This window comes from Lissotriton helveticus, chromosome 4_1 (assembly GCF_964261635.1).
Source record: "Lissotriton helveticus chromosome 4_1, aLisHel1.1, whole genome shotgun sequence".
In the NCBI taxonomy this organism is placed as follows: domain Eukaryota; kingdom Metazoa; phylum Chordata; class Amphibia; order Caudata; family Salamandridae; genus Lissotriton; species Lissotriton helveticus.
Window position 1 is genome coordinate 1,224,532,297 of NC_136063.1, and position 16,253 is coordinate 1,224,548,549.

The window sequence follows — 16,253 nt, forward strand, 5'->3', positions numbered from 1 at the left end:
GAATAACATTTTAAAATGTATAAAATCGTGATCAGATTCTTGGTGCTAAGCATTATGCAGTGCGGTTAAAATAATGTTAACAAACTTCCCAGCTCTTGCTAGGGCCTGGGCTGAATTGTTGCTAAAACACAACGCCGATGCTTCCCTACAGTGTCTCAGTGACTGTTCCCGGAAGACAGGAATCAGTAAGCGGCGTCAGTCGGTAGCAAAGAATGGGCAGCAGCATAACAGGTGGAGCTAGGACTCGTGTATGTAATTGCAAAGCCTGCAAATGGGCTGCTCGTTCCACCAGGCCCACTGAGGATTAAAATCAAAGATTGGTAGGGCTAGCAGCCTCATGTATAGTATTTTGTTGCGAGTCTGGGGATTGAGGGAGTAGTTAAAATATAGTTGAGGTTTCCCCTTGATATATGATTCATTCAAAGCAGTGAAAAGTACATTTTTAGATAGCCCGGCAACGTCTGTCTGGAATGAAACTAAAATGATTTGATTTGTTATTGTTTTTTTACACATTGACAGGGGGATAGTTGGGTTAGTGAGAGAGGTTGGTTCAATCTTTAATGTGGAAATGGCGAGGTGCAGCTGTTTATGCCAAGGGGAATGTTCGTCCTTAAACGCAGCTTGTAGTTGCTCTTTCAAAGATTGTCCTGGTGCTCGTAAGGTGTGTATGTAGAATTTGATTCGGTCTCCCAGGCAGTAGAGGTTTGCACATGTCAGGCCCAGCTCAAGTCTCAACCTCGACCTCCTTGCGTGTTGCGGGACGGAGAAGATTTTCTTGTAAGCTTTTATTTGTAAGTTTCCCAGAAATACATCCATTTTCCCGGGAAAGGCCAAGTGGCTGTAGGTCACTGCAGGTAGTAGTTTGGCCCGTAGCACCCTTAGGATTGGTTCTGCTGAAGGGCTGTGCAAGTGACGATTCAAGCGCCTCAGGCTGTAAAGGATCCCCATACCCTTAGACCTTAAGGGCCAGATGTAGGTAGGCTTTTACCGGGTGGTAACGGCCGAATTCGGCCGTTACCACCCGGTAAAAGCAATTTGACATGTAGGTCCCTGTAATTTACAGACTCGGTAAATTTACCGATAGGTAAATTTACCGAGTATGTAAAATACCGAGTCGGTAACATTACGGATTCCGGTAAATTGGTATGTAGGTGGGACTCTTCTGAGTCCCACAAGCAGTACAAAATCGGTATTTTACCATCAAATAATACTTGATGGTAAAATACCGATTCTGGTGTGCATGCACATGTGTGCATGCACACCTAGGCCATATGACAGGCAGACCTGCCCTTAGGGCAGGTATGCCTGCCACATGGCACCCGAGCCTCTTTTGGGGGTGCCAGAGGGTGTCAAAGTGACACCCCCTGCACCCTTGTGACAGTCGGTATTTTCCGACGCGGTAAATACCGACCGGTAAATGCCCAATCATTCCTATGGGCTTCAAAGCCCATAGGAATGCATGGGCATTTACCGGTCGGTATTTACCGCATCGGAAATTACCGACTGTTTCCGAATCGGTAATTGCACATCTGCAATTACCTACATCTCGGTATTTTTATTTTCCGACCTCTGAAATACCGAGTCGGTATGACTCGGTATTTAAGAGGTCGGAAAATAAAATGTACCTACATCTGGCCCTAAGTGTCTAAGGTGTGCTGCTTGGTTTGCCCTAACGTTAAACCAGACTCCTAAGTAGTTGTAGCTGGTGCAGGTCGCTATTTGTGATCTCCCTGCTCTCCAAGTAAGATTTTTCCTTTTTTTGTAGTTCCCAAAGATCAAAATTTTGGTTTTGGATTCGTTCATCAGAAGATGGTTCTTTGTATTGTACTTATTGAGAGCGGTGAGCGATCTTTGCAGTCCGATTTTCGTGTGGTCCATGTTGATGATATCATCGGCATATTGCATTGTCTGTAGACGCAACCCGCCTAGTTTTGGGGCGGCCAGGGCTGCGCCTGCCAGTTCTTTTGGTAAGTCAGCGGTGTAGAGATTGAATAGTAGTGGCGCAAGTACACAGCCTTGTTTTAGGCCATTTCAGTTGCAATTTTTTGTGATGTTTGTGCGCTTGTTATAATCCTGACCCAAGTTTTGTGATGCAAGGATATCAAGGCTGAGAGAAGAGGAGATGGTATTCCCCAGGAATTTAATTTGTTCCACAGCGTCCCTCGATTGACTCTGTCGAAGGCTGCGCTATAGTCCACGAAGCAGCAGAATAAAGGTAGCTGGTTAGCCAGGGTGGCTTTCCACGACAGGTAGGACAGTGCTATTATAATGTCCATCGTGGAGCAGCCCGTTCTAAAGCCTGACTGGGAATGAGGCAGGATGTTATTTTCACTGGCCCAATTTTCTAGTTCCGTCAGTAAAACACAGGCGTAGGCTTTGGCTTCAATGTCCAACAAGGCTATTAGTCTATAATTGGCCGGATTTGAGTGATTGCCCTTTTTGTGGATTGGGTGTAGAATTGAGCCCTGCCAGGAAGGTGGAATTGTGGCTGTGAGGAAAGCATGTGCAAAGAGGGGTGTAAGGAGTTCTGCCCAAAACTGCCGAAATTTTTTAAAGACTTCGGCCCTGGTGCCCCATTGTTCTTCATGCGGCTGATGATCTCGCTTACTGCGATTTCAGGTAAGGCCAGACCCGGGGAATTTCTGTTGAGTGGAGCTTGAGGCGTGGAGGGGGGTGATATCTCCCTTACCCTGCCATTATAATGTTGATTAATGTGCTCCACCCATACGTTTTCAGGAACTCCATTTTCTCCAGTGTGGCCGTTGTTACTGAGCTGGTTGATGTACCTCCAGAATTGGGCCGGATTTCTTTCCTTTAGGAGGAAGAACATTTTTTGCCAGGCTTCCTCTATGCGTTTGTTCCGTTGGACCCATGCGCGTTTCTTGCAGGCTGCTCGGTGTGGCCCTTTTGTGGTTTGCTGGGCAGCTCTTTCTACTTTTTTCCTTCTATTTAGGCCATTTTGCCTCTTTCATTTGTTTTCAGATGTTTCCTCATTAGAGGCTTGATTGAGAGCCTTTGGCGTCCGTTTTTTTTGATCGGCGGATGAGCCCCCCAGAGCCTGATGCAAATCGCTCAAGAGAATAGGCCAGTGATTTAAGATGGCTTCTGGGCCAGTGAAGCTTTTTACTTGAAATTTTTCATTACCCAATCAGCCAGTTTTGAGTCTAAGTTGATGGACCATTTAATCCTGCGTGAAAATTGCTTGTTTTCCTCACCTGTGGGTTCGCCAGTAGGTGTGAATCTGCAGGATGCAGTGATGGAAAGGCTGAAGGAATCTCTTAAAGGCCTGTGATCGCTCTCGATTCGATGATCGATGTTAAAATCAGTTAGGTGGAGGGCTAGCGTAGTGTTCCCCTGAGTAAATGCTCGGTGTGCATCATAGTGTGGGGATCACCTTGGTTGGCAGATACATTTTTACCAGCCATTTTGAGATCTGCGCTACAATGCCAGGGGGCTTTGCTTCTTTTTTCCTTCTCCTCAAAACTCTCGACCACCTTTGGTAGAGTCACTATCTGGTCCCTCAACTCCCCTATAACTCCCAACGAACATCGGACCATTAAATAACATTCCTAAGCAGGGGCTCTACAAAAATCTCCTCTGGACCCGTCATTTTCAACATCAGGACAGAGAATCGAGAACACATTATGGCACTTAATTACATCTTCATTACATACTGCTGATGCATTCTCAGGCTCACACGACACAGAGAGTTCAGAATGACTTTCCCCAGGCAGTACCCCTGTGCCCCTCTGAAATGTTTTAAACATCTGAGGTATACACTTTTTTACTGCAACTGGGAAGGCTTTGATGTCTTTTCCACCCTGTGAGGGGGTTGGATTTGTAATGAACAAACATTTGGAAAACAAAAGTCAATTCAGTCCAATACACAGTTCCCAGCAGCCAACAATGAGGACTTATTTTTTGGCTTTTAAGGACAATTAAATGCCTTAACTGCCTTTCTTTTCCCCATACTAAAGACACAAAATGTTTGTCAAGGATTCCACTGTATCCTCACACAGGCAACACCAGGTTTTTGTGGTTTAGGCTCTAGTCTCCTCATGCCAGGACACAGCTGAAAATGTGCCTTATAATAGACCAACAGAGATAGCCCCAGATTAAAAAATAAAGGATGTGGTCCTGCCCTGTCTCCTCCTGTCTCCAACGGGAGCAGGATGGGCCCTCCCTTGGCATGGGGTTCGCCTGGCTGCGCCCCACATGAGTCCCTTTTAAGCGCTATGCAGCAGCAGGCGTGGCAGGACAACGCTGGCGCCTCTCCTGGTGCAGGGATTTCTGGTTATTGAGGTCCCCTCGGTGCGGCCCCCAGAATATTAGGACTGCTTGTTTTGCTTTCCCATGCAGAGGGAGATCTGTAGCGCTTTTAAGTGCTATGAGGCAACAGGTGTGGCAGGACAATGCTGACGCCTCTCCTGGCGCAGGGATTTCTAGTTGTTAAGGTCCCCGCGGTGAGGTCCTCAGAACAACTGGACTGTTTGTTTTGCTTTCCCATACCACGGGAGAGGACTGTTGCGCTTTTAAATGCTATGCTGCAGCAGGCGTGGGAGGTCAACGCTGACGCTTCTCCTGGCACATGGATTTCTGGTTGTTGAGGTCCCCTCAGTGCTTCTCCCACAACAACGGGACCATTTGTTTTGCTGGTTACCGTCATAAAGTGTCCCTCTCCCTACATTTGGTATGTCGCTCCCACCCATCTTCGAGAATGGTAGATTCTAACATATGAAAACAAATAGAATGCTGACTGGTTGAGGAGAGCTTGGGGTTGATAGAAATAAAAGATCATCTTTAACACTTCATGTGATTCCTGTCATGAGTACAACACTTGTACATCATTACAACACACATCTTTTTCTACCTTCAACTTTCACACCAAACAAAAGATTTTATTTCCACCTTCTGTTTTATCTCCTTCATCAGCGGCCGAACTCTGTATTCTGGATGTTTGAAGGGCTTTTTGCTTCTTCTTGAATGTGTTTAACTAGCAGGCTACTTAATTAAAGGATGCACCCCTCCCACCTCAGAAGCAGGCTTTTAAAACATCTAGCCTTTTGGATGGTTGGGTGCATATTACAGTGATACCCCAATCAAAGGTTTAGAGCATTTGTGACCATGGACTGAGAGTCAGGGCAGCCCCTGTGGCTTTTTACTTCTAAACCTATTTGGAGTTCATTTGCTATACTGATATGTGTACCAATTCATGCTCTTTTTGTAAATGCTGTTTGTTGAGTACAGGTAAAAGCTCTTCATCAGGTTAGTCAAGGTTTCCTTGAGACTTTATTTGACCTGCATCTTAATTGTTTGGTCCCTCAACTGCCTCAACCCAGACCGCTATGTTTCTTTGTCATCTAGTACAAAGTATTGGGATCGGACTAGATGCTCATACTTTAGTACTAGTACTTCTTAGTACCACATCCTCCGTAAAACCGCAGTTAACTATACTAGTGATCCAGGAGGGTTACCAACAACAGGTAATCTAACACTACATACTTTACTTGGCCCATAAATTCACTTCATATCATACTGGTTGTAACCGCTGGGGGTCAGGTTTTGAAATTCTTTAGATAAGTTAGCTTTAGTTTCTAACTAGTCTTTCACTGATCACAAGTTTTTCCTCTGGTCAATGGACCATTTTATTTAGAACTAGTTGATGGTGAAATGAAATAGGATTTTCTTCATTACTTGTATATTAGAAATGATTACAGAGTCTTTTAAAATGTTATCTCTGATTAAATATTGTGATCCACTTACACAGCGCAAAAAACACTCTGTCTCCCTCAAGAAGGAAAATTCCAGATATCAAATCAAAAATGCATTTATTTATACTTTGCAATGACACTGCTCAGAAAGGAGAGGACCTAGAAAAAAGCACATAAGCGCATATAAATACATAGAAATATTTACCAAGTTTGGTGTGGAAACCAACTCCTAGGTCTGGGCATTGGAAAGGGTCACCCAGGTAAGATCTGGCGAACAAAGGCTTCAGGACAGGAATCAGGGCAGGACAGACAACCTCTCTATTACTGACACATTCATAGTACCCCTCTCTGACACTCTCTTCCTCCTCGAGATTCTTCTGTGATCTTCTTCTAAATTAATGTGGTTAACATAATTGGTTCAGGAACTTGATTCTTCTTCAGCATCTAAGTCTGGGACTTCTCCGTGCTCTTGGACAGCATCCCAGTCTCTCGACTCTCCACTCTACTCTACTAAACTCACTAACTAATTCTACTTCAATTATAATTTTCTGTATACTTGGACCACCCATTAATGTTTCAAATTTATGAAACTCCTACCTCTGATTGGACAGGCAAGGGGAGGTGATCATCACACCATGCTTATTTCATACTATTTTCTTTCAGCTCTTTGTTTAAAATCCCACCAGTTAAATGCATACATCAGTCTTTATTCCCACCCGTATTTACCATGTAATTGTCACAATAAAAAAAAAACAACAGTTCTCATGCACTTCAGTAGACTGTTGTTCCGGTTCCCATGAATGTATCGGCTCTTTTATTCTTGACCGACATCCAAGTTGCCATGGTGTCTTCCAGCTAGGTTCACTGCACATGTGTGGTAGAACGAGAGGGAATAGACTGTGGTTCAGGACTCTGGGCCCATAATAAGCACTATTGAAAGAGTCAAAAGATAAATGTTAAAATCAAAAATAAATGGTTTCACTGTATACCACCTATCTCTACTCTAATACCATGTATGTATTATTATTATTCCCGCATTAGCATTAGTATAATAGCTGGGTTTAGTTTGCAGCAAACAGGTGGCAAGCATGTGAGTTTCAAGCGGCCATCTTGTTAGCTACTGCACAAGTGCAGAAAGTTTACCTCCAAGCATAGATACGTCATACTACGTAGATGCAGTTGACGCATTGCGCCCCAAAGAATTTCAGTTAACTGCCATTTTAGCATCACTCTTGAGTTACTGGTTAGTAAAACATATATGCAAGCTTCCATCTAATACTCAAGTGTTGTGTAAATGCATATTGTTACCACAAACAAGGTTTTAATACAGGGTTAGTAATTACATGAGAAGATTGCATCCCAGCAAGTCTTTTTTTTCATGAGTCCTTGCTCCATCACCAGGGTGGAAAGTAGCACTGTAGACATGGAAGTAAACAGTAATATCTGGACATCGGTCGAGAATGATACCTCAAATGAGGAAATGCTAAAGAGACAGTCGTTTGGTGTAAGGTACTGCTGTGCTCTGGTCTCATAACCGGAACATCATAAGAGTATCAAACAATGAGGATTAAAAACCACAACTACAATAGTCATTAATTTGAGAAACTTTGATTATACTATGTGACCTTGTTTAGTCATTGCTGGTTACTTCTCTTGCCTTTTATATAGTGTATTAAAACGTTTGAGTAATTAATATATTGCTATTTTCTTGCACTGTTTTCTAACAGGTATCCGAAAATGAAAATTGCCTTGTATGTCATCATAAGTACAATACAGTATTCTACAGCCAGAAAATGCAACCACCTACGATCAAAACTCCACTATCTTCAAAATATCGATCATTGTTTGTATATCCTTATCAGAGGAATTTTCCATTTGGTAGGAGAAAACACGAGAAAACAAATTTACTACAAACATTATCAACATTTAAATACCACAAAGTCCATAAAGAAAAAATACCAATAAGAAAGCAAATAAAATCACAATCTGCACCCAGCCTCACAAGAAAGGATGATGTGTCAATGTTTTTCCCTCTGCCAACTTTAGAAGCAGAAGGTCAGGCCTTGGAAATGCTGAGACCATTTGACAAATTTCAGATATGTTCAACTGAACTTCCTTGTAATGTCTCAAAAACATTGTCTAATTCAGTAGTGCGTCCAAAGGAAGCCAGGGAACCCTCAGAATATGAATCCAAACCTTTTCCAACTTTTTCCATTTCTAAACAAATGTATTACCATGGATTTTGGGACACCATTAAAGGTGACCACAATGCAAAGAATACTAAACAAACACATATGATTGAAGAAAATAATATTTTTGATGATGTCAAGTCTGAGTTGACGCTAATATCTGAGGAAATTGTTGAAAATATTTTAACAAAAATACTTACAGATCAGAACTCCAAGTTGCCTTTTTTTACTAAACCATCACATACTATTCAACCTAAATTAAAGGAGGAAGGGGAAGAGCTTCAATGTACCATAAAGAACATTGGAACTGATAAAGGTATGTATTCAGATCACTTCAGTGGTTTGCAACACTCTGGATCTCAGCTACCAAGCTGCAAAAACATAACAAACAACAGTGATAACAACATTAAAATGAATAATATCTTGATACTAACAAATATGTCCAACTTTACCTTGGCAGGTCGTGCTTCTGAGATGTCATCAGCGTCCTGTTGCAGAACTGCACAAGCTGAAAATTTTCAGAAAGCTGTAAAAGATATAACTAATATCGATAACCAATATCAACCCTCATTAATTCATACAATTCTGCCCGCAACCAAGATATGTCTCGAAGATACCATCAATATGCTGATGGCTAACGTTTCAGCTTCGGACAACAAATCTGAATCACATTCAAAATACCACAGAAACATATCAGATGATGAATATGCAAAGAATTCTAACCCAATAAGTCACAAAATGAAATGTAAAATTTCAAATGGAGCTGCTTGGAATACAAACAACTCGAATGTGAATCAGCCTTTTCAAGGAAATATAGATGTTCCTCAAGTTGTTGAGTCTGTTTACCTTAGTATAATGCAGTGCTACAGAACATCAGAAGCTCTTCAAGCAGCCGTGGTCTGCAGCTCTAACACTTTCCTTGACAAAGTAGCCAATACAATAATTATAGAAATGACGCACCATCTTCAGCCAGGTATACCCGCAGACGAGTCGGCTGAGGAGATTGTCGAGGAAATTCTTGAAGACCTCGCTAAGCATCCTCCTCGGGCATCTTGTGGACGAAGTAAAGAATTTCCCTTCAGTGCTGTCTACTCTGCTTCATTTTTGGAAGATGTTGTTTCTGGACTGCTTTTCAAAATAGTCTTTACTTCTAACATCATGGTTACTAATGATCAGAAGATACCAAAATGTGAGCTTAGTAAAGCAGCAATGCGATTGGTACCTAACCTTGTAAAGGAAATAAATAAAAGTCAGGTTAAGGTTACAAACATCGAGGAGACTTGTGAGGATTTACAAAGACATGAAAATGATGTAGACAAAGTTGTTGACTCAGTCTATCTAAATTTCTTTAAATTATATGGGTGCTATCGATTTGTTCAAAGAGATATCAAATGCACCAGTAATATGATCACTAAAACAATGGTTAGTTTAATGTTAGTGGAAATAAACAACTATCAGATAGAATCTCCTGCTGCTGTGGAGCTCTCTCCACCTATGTACACAACACTCGAACCCATTAAAGTTATTCATAAACTTCAGTCTCTTTTTAAGTCCACACACCTTGACCAACCTTTATCACCAACAACCACTGTGTTGTCTTCCAAAGTTTTAGAAGACATTGTGTTGAGTCTTTTTGCTAAAATGCATGCTTCTTCCGACAGTGGTAAACAAATCAGAGAAAATCAGATATCTTTGCCTGGTTCTGAACAAAGTGAGATGAATTCAAGATTTGTTCAAGATGTGATGATCAGAATTTCAGGAAATGAAATTTGGTACACAAAGGACGCAACATTTATTCAGCGTGTACCTTCACAATTGATGCACCCAAATGTAGATGATACAATTAATAGTAGTGTTATACAAACACACAGTACTACTTTGAAACTTCCGGACAGTATGTCACCCGAACGACAACCGATTCTGAAAAAAACGCCACGTTTACTGTTTAGGCAAATTTCAAATCCAAATTTTATGTCATTTCATTCAGAGGAGTCATCAACTTGCTCATATTCATTGACATCAGAGTCAAGTGTCACTGAACCAATTTCATCAGAATTAGAGCAGTCTGAGGAGACAGCCCGGGCACCATACCGTACATTTGTGTACTCTTCTTTATTTTTGGAAGAAATCATTTCAGGTGTTTCATCTAAATTATTTTTCACCGTATCAAACCGGATTTTGAAGGAAAAGGGTGCAACCAAATCCGAAGCTCAGCTCAACAACATGGCGACAGCTTTTGTGAATTGTGTATTGATGGAAATCGAAAATGCACATGTTAAAGTCACCAGCGTTTCTCAAGAGAAGTACAAGTTCCCAGAGATACACAAACATGCTGTAGATGCAATTACTAAATTAGTTTCTAATAACATTCATCAAGAATACGAAACCGATTCTGCACTATTTACTTGCTTAACCCATAGTAGCAGTTTGTGTGCTGAAAAAATTGTTCGCTTCATTTTGTCTGCAATTTCTGACTATCAGTTGCAATGTCCCATTTCTGAGGATGTTGCAGTCTACGCCTATACATCTCTAAACGCCAATAACATTGTCCCAGAGGTGGTGAATAGTGTAATGGAGGCAAGCAATCAATCCAAGAACGCAATGGCGATTTCTCCAAGATTCCCTTCAACAACCAGTGTGAAGGCTTCAAGTGTTGTTGAAACTATTTTTGATGACATCACCCACCCTGGTGATGAAAGCAGCTGTGCACCTCCATGCATGACTACACTGTCTTCTGCTGTCCTTGAAGAAATCGTGGCCAGGTTTCTTTCTAAATTATTTTTCAACTGTCCCAATTTAAACTTAGGCTCAAAAGAGATGTCCTCTGTATCTCAAGTGAAAGCTATAACTGATAAATTACTGAAAGCCTTATTCATTACAATATCTGAAAAGAAAATGAAGATTAGCGAAGATGGAAGTGAAACACGCTTTATACACCCAAAGGATTGTGACATTATTGAACAAGTTATAAATGCTGTGTACAGTGAGGTATATCAGCTGTCAGAGTCGCACATGTCTATTTATCAAAATTTAGCCAGGGAGGGGGATGTGCTGGCTCACATAGTGGCTAACTTAATGATCGCAGAAATGTGCAATTATCATTTTCAGCCAATCTGCCCCCGAGGCAGGCTATCAGATGCATATGTTGGCATAGAATCGAGTTATATCGTACAGAAAGTTCTGAATGACATCAGAGGCACCCCATCTCACACGCCGCTGCTGGACAACAACAGTCATGGCCTGCACGCTCCTTTTTTGGAAGAGATAGTGAGCCAGTTTTTAACAAAAATGTTTGTGTCTTCCGCTTGCGTGCACAACACAATGCCTAAAAATAACACGATAGAAGAAGAACTCAGCAAAATAGCTTCGAGGTTGATCAATTCGGTGCTAAAAGAACTGATGAAAAGCGAAATTAATGTCATAAAGCGAAACAACGGAGAACAATGTTTACATTCGGACGATGAGGATTTTATCGCAGTGGTGGTCGACTCAGTTTACATAAACGCGCTGCACGAGACAGGGTCGCCATTGAAACTCTTTAAGGCCCTCACTACTGGATGCACACTCATTTCTGAGAGAATTGCCACTCTGGTAATGAAGGAAATCTCTAAATATCAACTTCAGCCGTTTTTGGCCGCGGGCGAAGCGTGTGATTTATACACAGAGATAGAAGTGACGAAAATTGTACAAAAGGTCCTTTGTGAGGTGGCTGCACAGTCGAATTTAAATTCCTACGCAGAATGCATTGTTCATTCAATCACAGATAAAATCACGGACACAACCAAAGACGAGGACTTTAGTATCCCGACCATAATTCCGTATTATAAACAAACACCAGTGGAGGTCGACTCGGCAATCATCACAATGCACTTGACTGTTTTTTCAATAAAAACTAAACCGCTGGAAGTGTTGGAAACCGAAAGTTTGCTTCTGACTGGCCAAACGCTGTCACGTTTGCGTAACCTTAATATTGCCGGAAGAAGCCGTACAGACAAAGACTGGGAAACTCAGCCACTGTCCCCCGAATTTCACTTGGACAGACAGAATCAAAGTCGTGCATCGCTGGATAAGTTTGGTAGATTGGATTTTAGACCAAAGAAGGTAAACACTTCATTATTTATTTCGATTACTTTAGGACTATAAGATACGTGTTTCAGGTAAAGTGAGTGGTTTATTAGCGCGAGTGTTTGTGGGTCGCCTGGTCAAGGATGTAAAATGTACCAGCCAGAGGGAGGTAAGTGAGAGGCGAGCGGGGTCGCATCACATACATTTTGACAGGCGCTATTTCATGTTCTTGGTGGTAAGTGAAGGCTGGGTTCGTTCTATCTATCTTTTACCACTGAAAGCAGGTGCGTGACCCGAAAGTTTGTGGATACTTTTTTGACATTTTGTTGTGGTGGTGAAAGTGTGAGCATTATTGCCATGTTAATACTGTGCTGCGTTCCGTTTCGTTGTATACGCGTATGTTTTAATTGTATTGTTTTGTTTTGCTTTGTGTATGTTGATCGCGCAAGAAATCACTGTCCACACTTCTTCAAGGAGCAAGAAAGGCCACTTTATTTTAAGACAGGTGCATAATACATTTATTGACCACATTCATTATTTATTTATTTCATAAAATTCCAATCTACAAGTATGCCTAAACATCCCTACCTAACAGACCCGAAACTAACTCTTGACTACTACCCCTAGGATTACCCAACGAGCTACCCTTCAGGATGGCCAACCCGCTCCAGGCTGCCCACCCCACTATCAAAAACCGCCACCCAGGAAAACCTTTAGCGTTTTCCTGCCCCACCTAAAAGCGGAAGGGAAGGAGCACACCACAACTGCACCTGAAGAACTTTGGCAATCAAATCCCTGAGCTCCAGAAGGTAAAAAGAAGTGCCTAATGTAGACAGATGGACACCGTCCTCACAGAATAAATGCGTTTCTGAAACTTTCAAATGATAATGAGCCAAACTGTATATACATAAATGGTTACAAAAAAGTCGCATTGTTCTATTCACTTTGCGTTGTGCCTTCTCCATGGCGGAATAGCTCCTAGCCCCACGCCATTGCAATCGAGGCACGAACTCAGTCCATACCACCATGGTGCTCACCCATGTGGTCTTGATGACTTCGAGATCTTGTTTCATTAACTTCAGCAAAGTCAAACCAGAAAGAGAAACTAAGTCGTTTTCCCCCAGGTGCAGCACCAGTAAATCCGGTGGGCCCCCCCAACCCTTTGAAACCAAAGAAGCCAAGGCAGGAAAGAGACCGCCCCAGCGCATGCCCCCTGTGCCATGCCAGGAGACTTCATGTGTCAGGCTGCTTAAACCCAGAGATCTACCACAACGCTGACGAGCAGCGGCCACAGCAGCCCTCTTAACAAAAGAGTGACCAAGAATCCACACCCTCCGTTTTGCTCCAGCGACCGAGGGCCAAGGACCTAGAAGAAAAAGAAATGTTAGGCATAGCACAGGCGAACTATTTTCTCACATACTTCTCACAACATCTGGAGCGCCAACGCCCAATACGCCGAATTTGCGACCAATCCCACCCCAACCTGGCGGCCTCTGTCGCTGCCCCAATCCGGAAGGAATGGGTACCGAATTGAGAAGGATCCCACCCCAGAGCCAATAAAACCTTGCGTAGGACAGCCAACAACTGAGAGACAATAATGGGGCTGCCATCAGCATGGCAAGAAATGGCCCCCGGAACAAAGTGAGGGGAAGACACAAACACCTCCCATTCCCCCACAGGGCAGCAAGAAGACACACCGCTCCGTCCCGTCCCAAAAACACCCACTTACCCCTCCCCATCTGATCAGTCTTGGACATACGCAACCACAGACGCACCCTGTCATGCTCCACCACTACCTCACTGCTAGTCATACCCACTCTATCTCGCAAACCAAGCAGCTCAGAGGCCCGAAACGCCCCAAAGAATAACCAGACAAAACACAAACGAAATTTCTGGCACTCAAATGCATCGTAACAGCACCCTTTCAAACGTGATAAAAGCAGCTGAAGCAAATCAAAAGTCACCGGCTGACGCAGCTTCTGCGCACCAGCCTGAAGCCTACCCAAACCTTTTAAAACTTTCCAAACCAACACCCCCCCAACAGGATCCCTCCCCCACCAAAGCAGCCCGTAAAAGGACACCCCAGCCAACTTGCCCGAGATGGTTGTGTGGGAGAGGCCTGTATCCGCCAAATGCAAAACAAACTGCAAGACAAATTGTTCATCAGATAACCCAGCCCGTACTGGGCCCTCCATGTCGTTACCAAACTGCAGAAACTCCTGCCAGGCCTTCAAATAACTCCGACAGGTGGACGCAGCCACTGAATTCTCCACCAAGTGGTGCACCCTCAATCCCCCAATGCCCATACGTACTGTGGGATCGGCGTCGGTTCGAGGTCCGCCCCAGGAGCCAATTTGCGGAATTCTGGCCACTGAAATCGAGATAAAGAATCAGCGATGCAATTAGCAGCCCCTGGAACATGCCGAGCTTTAAAGACAATATTCAGTTGTAGACACCGCAACATGAAAGCGCGCAAGAGCTTCAAGACACGCAAATCACGGGCCCTCTGCTTATTAACGAGGTGAACTACCGCCAAATTGTCCACATGGAACAAAACAGAACGATTCTGAAACTCCTCCCCCCAGATGTACAGAGCGACCAACAAAGGGAAGAGCTCCAAAAACGCAATGCTGCGACCCTGGTCCCGCCAATGCCCCGGCCAGCCAGCCGCGCACCAACGACCTTCCCAAAAGATGCCGAAACCATTGGCTCCTGATGCATCCGTGAAAAGCTGTACCTGCCACACAATGTCCTCATCCGCAAAAAACAAGGACACGCCATTGAAATCTTGCAGGAAACGTAACCAGACACTCAAATCGGCACGGACAGCTGTGGTAATACGCACCCGATGGTGAGGAAGGCTGGCGCCGGACATCGAGAGGCCAAGACGTCTACAAAACGTCCTACCCGCCCGAACAACCCGACACGCAAAATTCAGATACCCCAAAAGCTTCTGAACCTTCCGCAGTTCCAATTTGCGCTCGCCCAGCACCAACCTGATAAAAGCAGACATCTCCCGCACTTTGTCAGCAGGCCAGGGTATCAATCTCAATCCCCAGAAAAATCAGAGAAGTACGCGGACCCTCGGTCTTATCCGGCGCTAAAGGGACGCCCAGTTCCGCAGACATAGCCTGAAAAGTATCCAAAGCCAACTGACACTGACCCGACTGACCCTCACCAATGAAAAGAAAGTCATCAAGGTAATGGCAGACCAGGGCGTGGCCGCTGAGGAAAGTGAAGCGCCACTGCAGAAATGAACTGAATGTTTCGAAGAGGAAGCAGGACACCGAGCAGTCCATGGGCAACACCTTATCCACATAGAAATAACCACCAAAGTGCATACCCAAGAGACCAAAATCCCAAGGATGAATGGGCAGAAGCCGGAAGGCCGACTGAATGTCGCTCTTCGCCAGCAGGGCACCAACACCTGCCACGCGAACGAGCCGCAAGGCTTCGTCCACGGAAGCATATGTCACAGTAGAATCAGCCGGGTCAATGAAATCGTTGATGGAAGCACCCTCAGGCCAAGAAAGATGATGAATGAGGCGAAACTCCCCAGCCGCCTTTTTTGGTACCACACCCAGCGGAGAGACTATCAAATCAGGGAGAGGACAGCTAAGAAAAGGACCAGCAATCCTGCCCGCTGCAAGCTCAGCATCCAACTTCTTCTGCACAACCTGTGGGGACTCCTTGGCAGACTTGAGATTGTCAGACCACCTGCCCAAACGGGGGCCCTGATACCCAATCCTGAAACCTACTCTGAAACCCCAGGACAAAATCTTGGCAGCCTCAAAATCAGGATAGTCCACCAACCACAAATCAAGGACATCCAGTTTAATAGGAGTAGGAGCCCTTTGAGACAAAGTGAGAAGGCTGTCCCCTGCCCCCCGAACCCCTCCCCGTGTCTCCAAAACGCTGTCCGGGAAAACACTGGGTGAGAGCATGCCGCCCCCCACACTGCGAACACTCATGCTTATATCGGCATGCTGGTCGGTTACATGAACCCCTGTTAAAATGCCAGCACGCGCCAGAGGCGGAAAACTGCCCTCTGCCCCAAACCCCCGCCCCAGCAAGAGCGGGGCGAAATGGAAAGGGCCGATAATGTACCGGTTGCCCGCTAGCCGTGTGGGTCGTAGCGGGCGGGTGAGCAGATGCCATCCACTGGAGCCACAATTCCGCATCAACCTCACCCCATGAACGCTCTGGAAAAACACTCATCCGGGCCCGGAACTCCTCGTCGTATGACAACCAGGCAAAGCCTCCAAAATAACTATGCGCTTTACGAATG

At 44.2% G+C, this 16,253-nt stretch overlaps 1 protein-coding gene across 1 annotated transcript; it reads left to right on the forward strand.

Annotated features, from left to right (window-relative positions):
- The first annotated feature begins 7,732 nt into the window (after positions 1–7,732).
- On the forward strand, positions 7,733–12,043 carry LOC144828137 (fibrous sheath-interacting protein 2-like). The gene has a single exon (XM_078686254.1). The coding sequence runs from the start codon at positions 7,733–7,735 to the stop codon at positions 12,041–12,043; it is 4,311 nt and encodes a 1,436-aa protein (XP_078542380.1).
- Positions 12,044–16,253: the final 4,210 nt, after the last annotated feature.